Source organism: Diabrotica undecimpunctata, chromosome 3 (assembly GCF_040954645.1).
Source record: "Diabrotica undecimpunctata isolate CICGRU chromosome 3, icDiaUnde3, whole genome shotgun sequence".
Taxonomy (NCBI): Eukaryota; Metazoa; Arthropoda; class Insecta; order Coleoptera; family Chrysomelidae; genus Diabrotica; species Diabrotica undecimpunctata.
In genome coordinates, this window is record NC_092805.1 from 77,744,220 (window position 1) to 77,759,340 (window position 15,121).

At 34.0% G+C, this 15,121-nt stretch overlaps 1 protein-coding gene across 5 annotated transcripts in view; it reads left to right on the plus strand.

The window, feature by feature from the left end:
- emp (epithelial membrane protein) overlaps nt 1-15,121 on the plus strand; it is a 453,476-nt gene that overhangs the window by 420,578 nt on the left and 17,777 nt on the right. For all 5 annotated transcript variants that reach the window (XM_072526105.1, XM_072526108.1, XM_072526106.1 and 2 more), the window contains one exon: nt 7,379-7,500. In XM_072526105.1, the coding sequence (XP_072382206.1) occupies nt 7,379-7,500 (122 nt within the window). The remainder of the gene's footprint in view (nt 1-7,378; nt 7,501-15,121) is intronic.

Here is a 15,121-nt window from a genome sequence, read left to right on the forward strand (position 1 = left end):
GAGCTGGCATCGATGGCATATATATTATAGTTTGTTCTAATTTTTCCACACTATCTTTCAGTTCTGTAATGTTATTTATAGTGGGTATTGTACCGATGTTCTCGCTCACTATTCTTCTGAAGTTTGGCCAACTGGTTCTTTTCCTTTTGTGGGGCTGCAGGTAGTTAATATCTATTGCGGCCAGGGTCAGGACGATTAAGTTGTGTGTAGAATCGCCTTCATTTAATGAATGTATTTCATATTGTTGACCCACGTTGTGTAGGATTGCAATATCGAGATGAGTCGGTGGAGCTAGTCCGTTATAGCATGTTGGATCCACTGGACCTACTGCGTATGTGTTATTTCTTGTTTCAAGATAGCCGCAGAGCAGTCGTCTCTTTCGGTAAGTTGTACGGTCGTACCAGTTCGGCTATCTTGCATTTAGGTCGCCAATGATAATTGTGGGTTCTTCTGACTCCAATATGAGGCTTAGGTCTTCGTCAAAGATAGGGTCATTTGGTCTTACGTAAGCTGAGACGATTTTTAGTGACTCGTTTCCTGTGAAAAGCCGGACTATTGTGGCTTTCATTGTGACCAAACCATCCGGAGTAGAAATGGTTTGGTGTTTGATTCCTCTTTTGACCATAATTGCCGTACCTCCCGAGTTTGCTTTATGGTCAGTTCTGTAGATATCATAGCCTGGAAATTTAGTTCTTTTTCTTTCCAGTAGTTTTGTTTCTTGAAGTGCTATGATATCTAGTTCCAATCTGTTGGAAAATTCGTCCAGAAGATTTATTTTTGTAAATAGCCCACCTGAGTTCCAAGACCCAATGTGAAGATCTTCCGAATGGTGTACTAGCATTTCTGACCTATGTTTCCTATGGCTGTCATCACTTGGGTTATCTGTTCCAGCATGCCGGAGAATTGTGCCATTTTGGCATTGAGATCCGCGTTGAAGCTGGCGATAAGCGCAGCTGCTTCGTTGGTGGATTGTGCCTCCGTATTGACGCTTTCAGGCTTTTTTGTGGCCTGAGCGCAGCTAACAACTTTATTTAAGGTGCTGCTGGAATTTGTAGGCCTTCCCTTTTGTTGTTGTTGTTGCTGGGGGGTGATTTTCTTCTTGGGCGCTTTTGGGCATCCCCGGTAGTTTGCCGTGTGGGCTTGCTCGCAATTCGCGCATTTCAGATCAGTTGTTCTGTCCTTTCCGCACTCGCTGCTCAGGTGATTTTCTCCACACTTCACGCATTTAGAACCACAGTGACATGCTTTGGAACTGTGGTAGAATCCTTGGCAGCTGTAGCATTGGATTGTTTCCTTCCTGTTTTTTATTTCGTCGTCTACGTTTATTTTCATGAAGCATAGGTCAGAAATGCTTTTCATTTTTGTATCTTCTTCTGCCTTGATCCTAACTAAGAACATCGATAGGGGTTAAGGATAATCTTCTTATAATCACTCTCTTGATGTTTTCGGTATCTATCGGATACGCGAAGTCTACAGCTGGAGTGTAGTTTTCTAAGAGTCTGACCATTTCTAGGTAGTCCTCTCTGGTCTTAGTTTGTATAACTATAGACCTTCCTGATCTGGCAAATTTATTTGTCGAGATAATCTTCTTTGCTGCAGCTTGTTGCAGAATCTTTTGATGTTCTCCTACCGCTTTTAGGATAATTGCCGGTGGTTTTGGTAATTTGGTAGAGACAACTACTTCGTGATTGACCTCGGGGGTTGATTTTTCTACAGCTTTGCTGGTAGACGGCTGTGACTCCTTTTTCTTTTCTTTTGTTTGTCTTTTTTCTTGTCTTTCTTTGATGGTTTTGTCCATCTTCTCTTCTTTACGCTTTTGGATTAGCTCTGTCTGCTTTTCCGCTGCGCTTTTTTTTGGGGTTTCCTTCTATTTCTCGGGCTTGCTGTCTTTTTTGAGTTGTGCTGGACTGTGTGCCATCCGGCATCGTTAGTCTCCATGATATCCTCAGTTATAACTGGTATAATTGGTATAACTGGGATAATTGTTTTTTGCTTTTTGTCTGACTTAGAAACCGTTTTTTTTTTCGCCGGATTCTTAGTCAATTTTTCGTTTTCCTTTTGGGTCGGTTCTGGGTTTTTTTTTATTCTATTTGAGGTTTTGCCATGTTTCTTTGCTTGGTTAGTTCATCCATTAGGTCTAGGATTTTGTCCGTCAGTATCTTGACCTCCTTGTCCCTTTCTTGATTTTCTTTTCTAAGCTCAGTCATCTGAGCTAGAAGTTTCTCTTCTCTGATTTTGTTTTCCCTTCATGGCCTTGATTTGTTCAGTCAGTGCATTGACTGACCTACTCAGATCGTTTGCTTTTTCTAAAGCTGCCATTTCTCGTGCCCTTTGACGAAGCGTCTTCCTCTTCGTCAGAGGAGTCGCCTGGGGTCCTGTGTCTTTTCTTCTGTTTGGATGGATTTTCTTAAGCGTCCATCTTGGTTGGGGGCATGGCTTGAGTTTCTTTTTCTGGGGCTGCTGTCTTTTCGATTTCTGTCTTGATTTCCGTTTCGACTTCTTCCTCTGATATATTATCAGTTTCTTCTTCACTTTTGTCGACTTCTGTTTCTTCCTTCCTTCCGACTTCGTCGTTGGCAGTGTAGGCAGGGGAGTTTCCCGCAGATGGGTTGATAGTATTTTTAATAAAGTTATTATAATACTCAATTGAGCTTGTCACTGAGGGGATGGATGACTGGCTGTCATCGTCTTCTACTTCTAGTAATACCAGCTTGACATCACTTTCAGGGGGGGAGGATTTACTCATTATGCCTTACGGCCGTGAACAAAAGTGTTCAAAAGAATTTTGGATTTTACTACACAAAAGACTCTGTTTTTTGCCACCGTCTGGCCGCTGCCAGAACGATTTACTGGGTGCCGTCCCAAGGAACTTTGCAGTTGTTCTCTCCCTGTGTTCAAAGGGAGAAATCCTCTTGCAGTTTCTTTTACCACAGGAGCAGGGGCCGTTTCTGTCCGACTTTGTCAAATGTCAAAGCCTTACAGTGTCATCCCTGTCGACACACTATGGTAAACCCGTAAAATCTTCGCCAACGCGAAGTTACTAATAATCTTCGCGAGGAGCCTATAAAGGCAGCTCCCCGACGGTTTAACTAAAAGCAACCTCGCATCCACTCTTCGCTTTGATAGAAAATAATCTACAAGTGCCACACACGGTTTCTTACCCACCGAGAGCTGATAAGCTCTGTTGACTACCTCCTAGTTGCTCCTTCCAAAACACGTCCGCACTATTCGACCGCTCGAGTCGAACTACCTACTACTGTCCCTTGTTAAAACTAAGTTAAACTACCATTAAATATATACGCTTCAAAACGGTAATAATCAGATGGTTGAGCAAAGAGAACCTCAAACATAATAGAATCATAAATAGAATCCGAAATTATTAAAAAATAGTTTAAAAATGTTTAAAAAAGTTAGTGCTCTAAATCATTTAGTGTGCCACAACAACATTATTTAACATTTGTAAATATGAGAAAATAAAATATGCTTAGATGAAGAGAACGTCTGATTCTTCAGGTACTTTGTTGGCTACGAAGATTGCCTATCATTAAGTTAATTTTGACGTCTCAGTTTTTATTGTGTTGACTTACTACATCCAACCCATTCTCTTAAATGAATAATACAGGATATACATCCTTTCCGCTACTTCTTTTACCGCTATTTGTAAGACCGATAAGTCGTAGTATAATGTAAACTTTCTTCAGGTATTAGGTGTGGCAGGTATTGCAGGTTTTTCTTTCCATTAAAGTTATTTCACTTTTTTTCTTTTCCTATTATTCTTATTGGTAACTCTATTAACCCATAATATTCTCAGAGTTCGTCCATACACTAACATTTTAATTTACAGTATCGTTGTTACTTTCAGTTAAAATATTGAAAAGTTTAATTATACATAGCTAAATTACACTTTTTTATTCCCCTTAAGGTGTGTGATCAGAATACTAAATGTTTTATTATTATTGATGTCTCCACTAATCTATTGTGGAATCTACCTAGAATAATTGTGGCGGCGTTAGAAGATGGCCACAGTCAGTACAAAATTGCGAGGAACGTTGGGTAAGCCTCTTTTGTGTGCAATGAGTATGGCGACAGTACGAAGAGACCGGTCTTCTTACTTGAATACCTGGTTCCGAAAAAACTGAAATTTTACGGCAGTTTCCGTTTAAAAATATCTGCAAGAAGTGACAAATGTAAATAAAAGTGAATGGGCAGTTAGAAAGCGACTTTATGCTGCCGGTTTATCTTCCCGAACTAGGGTAACTGGACTGCCGCTTTTCTGTGAACACTGAATTGCCAGATTGAATTTGGCACGGGAACACTTGCCTTGGACAATACATGATTTGAGTTGTGTATTATTTTCCGATGAATCGAGATTCTGTCTTAGGGGCTCACAAAAACGTGTAAGAGTGTGGTAATGTCCAGGCGAGAAATATGCTTAAGCATGTGTTTCCGAATGACTTCCATTTAGTGGAAAGTCAGTTATGGCATAGGGAGGCATATCGTTTGACGCTCGCACGGAGTAAGTCTTTATCTAGAATAGAACATTGACATCTGTATCTAATACAGATTCTAGAAGATCATGTTTTACCGTTTACGGTTATTCTTGGAGACGATGCATGATAATGCACGGCCCCACACTGCTCGGATAGTTACAGAGTATATTGACAAGGTTCAAATCACACTATTTGTTTGACCTGCTCGCATTCCAGATATCAATCACATAGGATATGTTTGGGATGGCATGAAGAGACGTATACGCAGTCATGTGCTGGCCTTCAGAAATTAAATAGAGGTTCGCGACATATTGGTGCAGGAATGGAATAGTCTTTCGCATAATGTAATCCAAAATCTGATTAAAAGCATGTCTCGTCGCGTCGTTTTCAAGGTGTTATCACTGCCAGAGGAGGAAATATTTGCTATTAAAGTTCTTTTTTTTTTCTTTGCTATTGCCAGGATTGCTTTTTTTTTTCAATATTTAGTATATCAAAGGAAAATTGTTCATTTTTATTTCGGTTAATAAATTTTTAAGGACAAAAACGTTGTTTTTTAAGCACTCCGTTAGTTAACTATGTTATAACCAAAAATTTCTAAAATATTTCCAATTAATTCACATACGGGACCCTAACTTTATTCTCGGAAGTGTACGATTGTTCCATTCCACTCTTCTACTTCTTATGAGAGTACATGATGGAGACACTCCATGATGTTCTCCATCTTGCATCTACGTCGTATATTTCTACTTTAGTTTTTTTTGATAGTGTCTAACCATAATTTTTTTTAAAGAGTTTTCATCTCTACTATTTCTAACATTTTTTTTTGCCCTCTCTGTGACAGGTCGTGTTTCTGCAGCGTATGTCATTATTGGTCTGATAACCGTTTTGTAAATTCCGCCTTTAATGTATTTCTCGATAATATTATTTCTATATATTATATCGAGCAATCTGTGGCTCTGTTTGCGCTATTTACTTAATCTTCCACTTCTGTTTCGAACTTTCCATAACTAGAGAGTGTGATGCATGGATATTTAGAGTATATCACTTGTTCTATTATTTGACCTTCAACCTTTAATTTAGATCTTAGTAAATATGCAGTTAAACTATGCATTTGGTTTTTTTCCCTCTGGGGAAATTATTATTTTACATTTTCTGGCAGATATATTAAATTGGTGCATCATGCGCTATAAATCATCTTCACTTTAATAGAGTAGTATTGCGTCGCCTGCTTAGCAGATTAGTTGTTTTCTTCCATTTAGTATTCTTTTTTATTATTTCATCCATGATTAGGTTAAACAATAGAGGACTCGCGGAATTTTCCTGTCTCATCCCATTGCCAGCTTACGTTGGGTCAGTTAGTTTTTCTTCTACTTCTTATTTCATTGTGTTATTTTGGTAGATATTTTCGATCATTTTAATTATTTATAGAGGCTCTCCTGCGTACAATAAGTGGATCTTCTTATTGCACCATCTCCTTTCGAAAGTTGGTGATCCAAATAGCAATAGATTTGGAAACTGTTGCATAAAAGTGTCCGCGGATAAGCGATACAACTATCTCCTCCCGTCTTTTAGCTATGCGTTCTGGCATCTTTCTACCCTTTTACTATATATTTAAGCTCTAAGCCTTTGACCCAAGTATTGTATTTTCAACTGTTTGATATTCTTAGTAATTATTATTTTTGTTTTATCATGCAATTTTTTTTTTGTTATACAGATTCTGAGCTCCAGACTACGGTCTGATCTTGTAAAAAATGTTTTCATGTTCATGAATTTGTTCGATTATTGATAGGATTTCTTTTTTTGGGTTACACTGGCTATTGACATTTGCTATTTGATATTTTATGGAATAAGTAATCTGTTAGATTATTTATTCCTTGTATGGCCTTCCTGACATAAATTCTTGTTCTTTTTCTGCTAGTGCTATAATAATTTCATTCAGTTCGTTTATTATCACTCTAGTTGCTAATTTTAGTATTGTGTTTAATAAATTAATTCTTCTGTAATTTTCTTGGTCCAATGTATCTCCCTTTTTGAAAAGAGGTATTAGGTCGCTTGACTTTTATTCTTATAGTATTCTGTGTTGTTCTCTTATTTTTTTGGATAGGTTTTAATAGTTGTTTGGTTAGATCTGGTCCTCTATACTTTGGGTCTTCATTCGGTATTCTGTCCTCCCCTGGTGATTTTCTATTTTTTTTTGTTGGCGGTTTATTATTGTCATCTTTAGCAACTAGTGATCGAAAGTATTCTGCTCATTATTCTTTCTAAATGGAGATAGATAAATCGTTTTACAATTTTAAAAATATTCACTGTCTTTGTTAGAAAGCATTTTTAAAAATAATTTTTACAATGCATTTTTACAATGTTTTATTGTAGATTATAGATTTTATAGTCTTTAGAAAATTGGGAGTTTGGGCCTTCCTCTAGACCACAATCAGACCTGAAAGATTTATTGTTTATACCCTACTCCATGTATGTATCTTTCAGATAGGCTTAGGTACCTGCTGTCGTTTTGTTTAAGCTCTTGCTTTAATAGGTATTTTTCTTCACTGTGCCACTCACACTCGCTTGCTAGTTTTTTTTTATCTTGCTAAGCTTCATCATTCCGAAATCATTAAGACTAATAATTAAATAACCAGGCGCATATTTGTTTCTCGCATTTCCAAAGCAGATCTTTTATATGTAGTCATGATATTATGGACACTTATTTTATTATTGGGTAATATTGGGTATATATCGATGGTATAATTGTTTTTATATTCTCTTCAACAATGCGCTTGACTTAGTTTCCTTCCTCGTTAATCTTATATAATAATATAAGAAATAGTATAAATATAAATAATTCCTTATAATAATAAATAATAAAATAATGGGTTAAAATTATTTTTCAGACTCGCCAATTTTACTATCTTTTCCTCATTTCTACCTCGCTGATGACAAATATAGAACTGCATTGGAAGGAGTATCCCCACCTGATCCAGAAAAGCATAGCTTTTACATGGATGTTCAACCTGTAAGTATAAAAAAAATAAAATAACATTTTTAAACTAAATGGGAGTAAAAGAGGGGAAATGTACTGAAAAAGCGAAAAATGTACTAAAAAAAATGAATAGTTTTCCCAGCGCTTTGAAAAATTGGTAATTCCGTAATAGTTTCTAGCACTGAGAGAATCTGCTCAATGATATCAATTTTTTATAGGTTTGAAAAATGTTTCCCCTTAAGTGCGCAAAGTTCGGAGTTATCCAGATACTGAAAAACTAAAACTCGTTGCTTCTAACGTTTAAGCACTTAAATAACATTGCAAGTTTTTCCAAATTCAAATAAAAATGTTTTTACCTAAAGAAGTATTGCTTATTTTCGTATTCAAAGAATAAAGTTTCAATTCTTTAGGCCCTCTTAAAGAGAAAAATACCAACAAACATATATTTTTTTAAATATTATATCGCGGTAAAAAAATATTCAGGTGAACGATTTGCCTGATAAGCATCAAAATGACCACTGTTTAGATACTATTATGTTATACATGTAACCAACAGGTTTATTTTTCAAAGATAATTTTTTATATTTTTTTGTCGCTACAGATTCGTAAATATTTATTTGAGTTTTCATTGTGCGCCAGTTTTTCATGGAAAATTTTCAGCTCCTACAATTTTTATTAACTGTAGAACCATATTGGTTTCATATTATTTCTCCGAAGCTGTTTTCTCATTATTTTCATTTTTTATCTTTTATTATATTTCAAATATTTTAAGAACGATTTACGAAATGGAATTTAAAACAACAAAATAAATGTATGTTTAACTGTAATTGTGGTGAATTTCCATTAAAAATAGTAAATAAATTTTCTATTGTAATATCAAACATTAAAAGAAAAGAAGATTGATAACAAACGTTACTGGTAACTACGGACTAGGTCAATAAAACGAAACGGGCGATAAACTAACTGAATTATGTCAGTAGAATTAAAGTGGAATCAAATAGTACGTTATATATTAAGCAATTATTGACACAGGGATGGCATTAAATATGTAAAAGCGTACCTTTGAGCTGATATTATTTCTGACCTTAACGTTACAATTACTTTGTATATTGGAAAATATTATATTTTGGAAAGGTTGAAATGGATTAAAAAAGAACGAAATCATGGGAACTATTGCGAGATGTGAAACTGTTTCAAAAACTAAATCTAAATATGCAATTATAATTAGAAGCTGCAGAATTATTAACAACAACAACTAGTTTAAGTCTAAAAACTTAGCCGTACATTAAGAGAAACGACTAAATGACACACCAAATTCGAGAGTTAGTGAATTAGCGAAGTACCAATGAACCAATATAATGCAATACCAATAAATTACCAAATAAAGTTATAAAATAATGAATGAAAACAAAATGTTCAAAACTACAACAGCGAAATCATCGACACGACTATTTTTCTCTCCAACAAAAATTAACGCAGTTATCAGAAAAAGGTACATTTAAGAAACAATACGGGCTACAGGGCAATGACGAAAAATTCATAATATATATATATATATATATATATATATATATATATATATACAAATGTTCAGAAATGGAACTTAAAAGTTTACCGATTGATTGCTCTGTTGCAATGACACTTGTCATAGCAGTATTTTTACATGTATACTCGTTAATCTTCTAACTAGCTTATTTTAACTTCACCGCTGAAAACGAATTTTAAATTTACGAGTAAAACGATACTTTGAATAAAAAAAACTGTAGATACCATTTTTTACGTTTATTGAACTGCACATAGGATATAAAAATGAAACAAATATACTAAAAAATGTTATTAGAAATAAACACAAGAAACAATAATAGAAATAAGAAAAACATCAGGGATTTTGCAAATAATGACCTGTAAAACTCGTGATGAACGTTGGGAATCCAATCAAAACATGAAAGTACATGTTCAAGTTTACTAGGTTCAATACGAAGCCGTGTAGCATATTTTTTCTGAAGATCTCGAATAAAATGTTCTTGTAGGATCCCAGTTCTTCCTCTTTTTTAAATTGGGTATGAATTAAACTCACCATTGTATGTATCAGCGATTTCGATTTGTTCAAAGTTCTCAGCAGAGAAGCGCATTCGCACAGCATTTATAATACTACATGGATTAGCCGGTGTAGACTTGGGTTGTACAAAATAGTTTCTCATTTCAGACACTTTTAAAAAATCTTCTTGATTCATCTTGTAAACGATGAATGGATTTTTCTTTTGTCATGTTCTTAGTATGTTTTCCCACTCAGCTGGAGAATATACATATTGACAATGAGCTCGTACGTATTTTTCTACAACAGCAAAATCTCTGTCTGATGGTAACATTGTGTGTCCGACCTGTGGAAAAATATGTATTATTTCCTTAAAATTTCCCAGAGCTAGTAAACGAAGCCACACTCCAACCAAAGACCAGTTTTTATTTTGGCCGATGCAGTTATCAGAGATAGCTATTAACGTATGTCCTTTAATATTGTGCATCTGGAAGTGTTTAAGCAGACAGCTTCCGATCTCGTCTGCACCTCTAGCAGTGGTTGACTCATCCCACAAATAAAAGTATCCCTGTGAGGGATACAACGAGTGTATACCCAGATTATAAGAAAACAGTTTCTTTTTTATAAAATGTAGGACCAGTAGACAATTTGGGGGTTGGAAGTGCTTGTTGAAGGTCAAACGTTATTGCATATGTTTCATTGCTCTCTTGTGCTTTTTTTGTTGCATTTTTTATCGCGTCTTGTCCAGCTTTAGCCTTCCTGTGATGCAGTTCTTGCTTCAATTTTAACGCTTGAATTTGTTCGGCATTTCTTTGTATTGTAGCCTCTTTCATACTAACATAGATTGAATCACATATATGGCACGTATCGGATTTAGGTGATTTGAATTTAATATTAAAATCGTCAGTAAATACTCTTCGAAACTTATCAGCAGATACACATTCTTGATTTTGCGATAGACATTCAATTTTATAAACTTGATAGCGCTTCTCTATTGTATAGTCCATTGTCATAAAATACGTATTACAGTTGTCATTTCGGGAATAGTGACTCTCATATTTTGGGAGTCTTTCAATAAATTCTTTAAGAAATAGGATGTCCTCATTAGAAAATTTTTTTTTGTGATTTGCATGACGTCCTCTTCCATCCATTTTCGGCGTTAGTAAACCTTGTTTGATGTTTTTAGCAATATTCTCGACTCTACCCCTATTATGTTGTAGTCCATGAATATTTATAGATATATGGATAGATATATATATATATATATATATATATATATATATATATATATATATATATACATATATATATATATATATATATATATATATATATATATATATATATATATATATATATATTAGAAGTGATTATTTCGACCAAAAAATAATTTATAAATACGTTCAAATTATCGGGTATAGTGGTCTATAATAAAAATCTTTCTTTTTTCTAAATTACTTAATATTGAAATGTATTACATTAATAAAAATAAAACACTTTAAATTATAAAACAGACACTGGACAGTTAAGTAACATATTATATTGTAACATATTGAACAAAATTTAATAATTTAATAATTTAACCTTCATAATTCATCAAATAAATATTATTCTTCTAACTTTTCTTTTATTGTTATTTTTATTTTTACATTTGAAATAATTTTAATTTTTCATCGTATAGCTGTAACGAACGTGCTTAAGACAATTTAATCTTGACATTCAAAATTTCAAATACTTCAATGTCAGTTTTTATTTGCGAAATCTTTTAAATTCTGTAATTGTTTTAAAATTTATTTGTACGCCATTTTTTGTAATGTTCAAATTGTTTTTAGTTTACTCCTGAGGAAGCTTTTAAATAAATAGCGAAATATTGAGTAATTTAGAAAAAAGAAAGATTTTTATTATAGACCACTATACCCGATAATTTGAACGTATTTATATATATATATATATATATATATATATATATATATATATATATATATATATATATATATATATATATATATATATATATATATATTTATATTAAGCAAGAATGGTATAAAGTGAGTAAAATTAAAAATCAACAAAACATAAAAATGTCGATTTTTTGGTCTCTTATAAAAAACATTCTAAAACACGTATTACTATCAGTTTTACAATTTTTTTTTAATAAGAAGTAAGCGTCTGTATCAACATTTATAGTACAAGCCAATTTATATGGTCATAAAATTTCTGTCCTTTGTATTGTCAAATTATTTCCTTAGACTTTTGCGTTGTGTATATATATATATATATATATATATATATATATATATATATATATATATATATATATATATATATATATAGGTATTTAAAATCGATTCAATAGTTGATAAGCAGAGGTTTGATCGGTCAATAATTGGGTAATGAAAGTCGTCAAATACTTCATTGATTTACTTGAATACTTTTCGCTTTTAGTTTTAAAAGCATCATCAGTTCATTACAAATAATAGAAAAGATCTTAGAATATAAGTCAACAACGAACAGGGTTTATACTTATAAAAACAATTTGTAGGTTTTTTTAGATGTTATAAAAACTCTACGATAAAAACTTACTAACTAAACGATAAAAAAGAAACAAAAAATACAAAAGAGTACTATTGTTCATTTAATTTTGACCGATGGCTTCATTTGTATGTCGGTTTAAGCTCTTTCAGGTTTCAAGGGTCAAACCACACTAATCTTTTCGATTGTTTTCTATAGGTTGTAGGTTGTCATAATTTCACATGTGGCTTGATTTCGTACATGTGTTTCTTTGGAATGCAGGGAGATACGATTATCGAGGGAATTGGTAAACGAAAAGGGACCGACCTTTTTTAACAAAGGATTCATTTTTTCTTTTTTTTTCCTTCTTTTTTAACAAAAAAAGAAGAATATGAATGAAGTTAATGCCTTGTAAGGGTTTTTTTATTTGTTTTGTATGATGAGAGAGTGATATGTCTGGCTCAAGTTGTCGATGTCGGTTCTTTTATTTAGGGACGCTGGATGTTTTAGAATTTGACACATTTCAAAGATGGATCGCTTGTGATAATTTTGTTTTTTGCACAGTATTTTGGTATTTGTTAAATCGATACTGTGTTTAGTTGAAATGGCATGTTGTGCAAGGGCTAGAAATCCTAATGTCGCTTTTGTGGGACGTTAGTCGACCTTGAAGAGAGCGGCTGGTCTAGCGAGTGTAGCAGGAGTTGAACTCTGCACAGGATATATGATAGACGACATTAGTTTATTCTAGAGGGGTCAATGAAGTTTTTGTCTTCGAAAATAACTTTCCTAAGTTTCTGGTGTTTTTTAAGGCAATTTTAACTGGTAAGTATTTTTGAAAAGTTTGTTAAGCTTGTTAGTGATTTCTGGGAAGTACGGGAGCGAAGCATACTTTGTGGTTTGTTCAGGAGTGAAAGGGGACTTGTCCATCTGTATTTTATTAGAAATGGACGCTAATGTTGGCCCGTTGGGTGTTTCAGTAATGGACTGCCCATAGCTTTTGGAATATAGAAATTTATTGATGATGGATACCGGATAGGAGTTGTCTATGAGAATGTCCAGGAGCAGATATAGGCTCGGATCACAATCCTGTAGTAGTCACATTAAGAATAAAACTAAAGATAATTCAAAAACACATACAGAAACAAATTGACGTGAGAAGACTGAGTGAACAACATATAAAAGAGAAAACAATAGTGAAAATCAAAGAAAATTTACAAAATATAGAGAAACTGAATAGAAATACTGATAACATTGACCAAAAATGGGAGAATATTAAACATGCCGTAATGCTGGCAGGGAGAGAAAACTTAACACCGAAAGAAAGGAAACATAAAGAATGGATGAATGAGGAAATACTACAGTTGATGTGTGAAAGAAGGGTACACAAAACAAATAACCCGATAAGATACAAAGAAACAGATAAACTGATAAAAAAGAAAATAAGAGAAGCTAGAGAAAGATGGCTAAGTGAGCAATGCCAGGAGTTGGAACAACTGGAGCGAAAATATGACTTTTTTAATGTACACAAAAAGATTAAAGAAATGACAGGAAGGAGAAGAACAACACAGATAGGACAGATCAAAGATACAGATGGTATACTCATAACAGATTTACAACAAAAAATGAATCGATGGACAGAATACATATCACAACTTTTTGATGACAAAGATAGACAAGAAATCTCAAACGAATATACAGATGATACAGGGCCTGATATAATCAGAGAAGAAATAGATTATGCAATCAAACAAGCGAAAAGTGGTAAGGCCCCCGGTCCTGATGAAATTCCCGTAGAACTGCTCAAACTTATGGACGATGAATCTATTAAAATACTCCTAGATCTATTTAACACAATATATAGAACTGGAATAATACCTAGGGAATGGCTCCGTTCGACCTTTATACTACTGCCAAAAAAGGCAAATACAAGGGAATGCAGCGAATATCGTACGATAGCTTTGATGAGTCATGCTCTAAAACTGTTCCTGAAAATAATCCATAATAGGATCTATAGGAAATTAGACGCAGACATTAGTAACACTCAGATGGGATTCAGAAAAGGGCTGGGTACAAGGGAGGCTCTGTTTGCAATGAACGTTCTCTCACAGAGATGCTTAGACATGAACCAAGAAATTTACACCTGCTTTATTGATTTCGAAAAGGCCTTTGACAAAGTACAACATGAACCACTAAGACAAATTCTAATAAAGAAAAATATAGACAGCCGAGATATTCGAATTATATGCAACCTATATTGGAATCAAACAGCAAATGTGAAGGTTGAGGGTAGGCTAACAGAAGAAATTCAAATCCGTCGAGGAGTCCGGCAGGGATGCATCTTGTCGCCACTTTTATTTAATCTGTATAGTGAAGCTATTTGTGAACAAGCACTCGAGGAAGAAGATCTTGGTCTGATAATAAATGGTGAGACGATCAACAATATAAGGTATGCTGACGATACGGTTCTCCTAACGGGAACCCTAGTAGAACTACAACATCTCGTTCAAAGTCTCAATATATACTGTAACAGTTACGGCTTGAAAATTAATTTGAAAAAAACTAAATTTATGGTAATCACGAAATCAAAGAACATCAGAGCTAATCTTGTAATAGACAATACAACGATTGAGCGTGTGTCCTGTTATAAATATCTAGGTGCTTGGATCACAGACGATACTGATCAAACAAAAGAGATTAGATGTAGAAATAGAAATCGCTAGATCAGTCTTTAATAGAATGCGCAAACTCTTTTGCAATCGTGATATCAATATAAAGTTACGAATACGAATGCTGCGGTGTTATGTCTTTTCTACCCTGTTGTATGGAGTAGAGGCTTGGACACTAAAACAGTTGACCACAAAAAACATCGAAGCTTTCGAGATGTGGTGCTATAGGCGCATTCTCAGAATATCATGGATGGACCGCGTCACTAACACGCAAGTACTCCAAACTTTAGACAAAAGATGCGAAATTCTAAATGAGATAAAAACTAGAAAGATGGAATACTTGGGGCACATTGTGAGAGGTGAAAAGTACGAACTTTTAAGAAATATCATGCAGGGCAAAATTAAGGGCAAAAGAAGTGTGGGAAGAAGAAAAATATCGTGG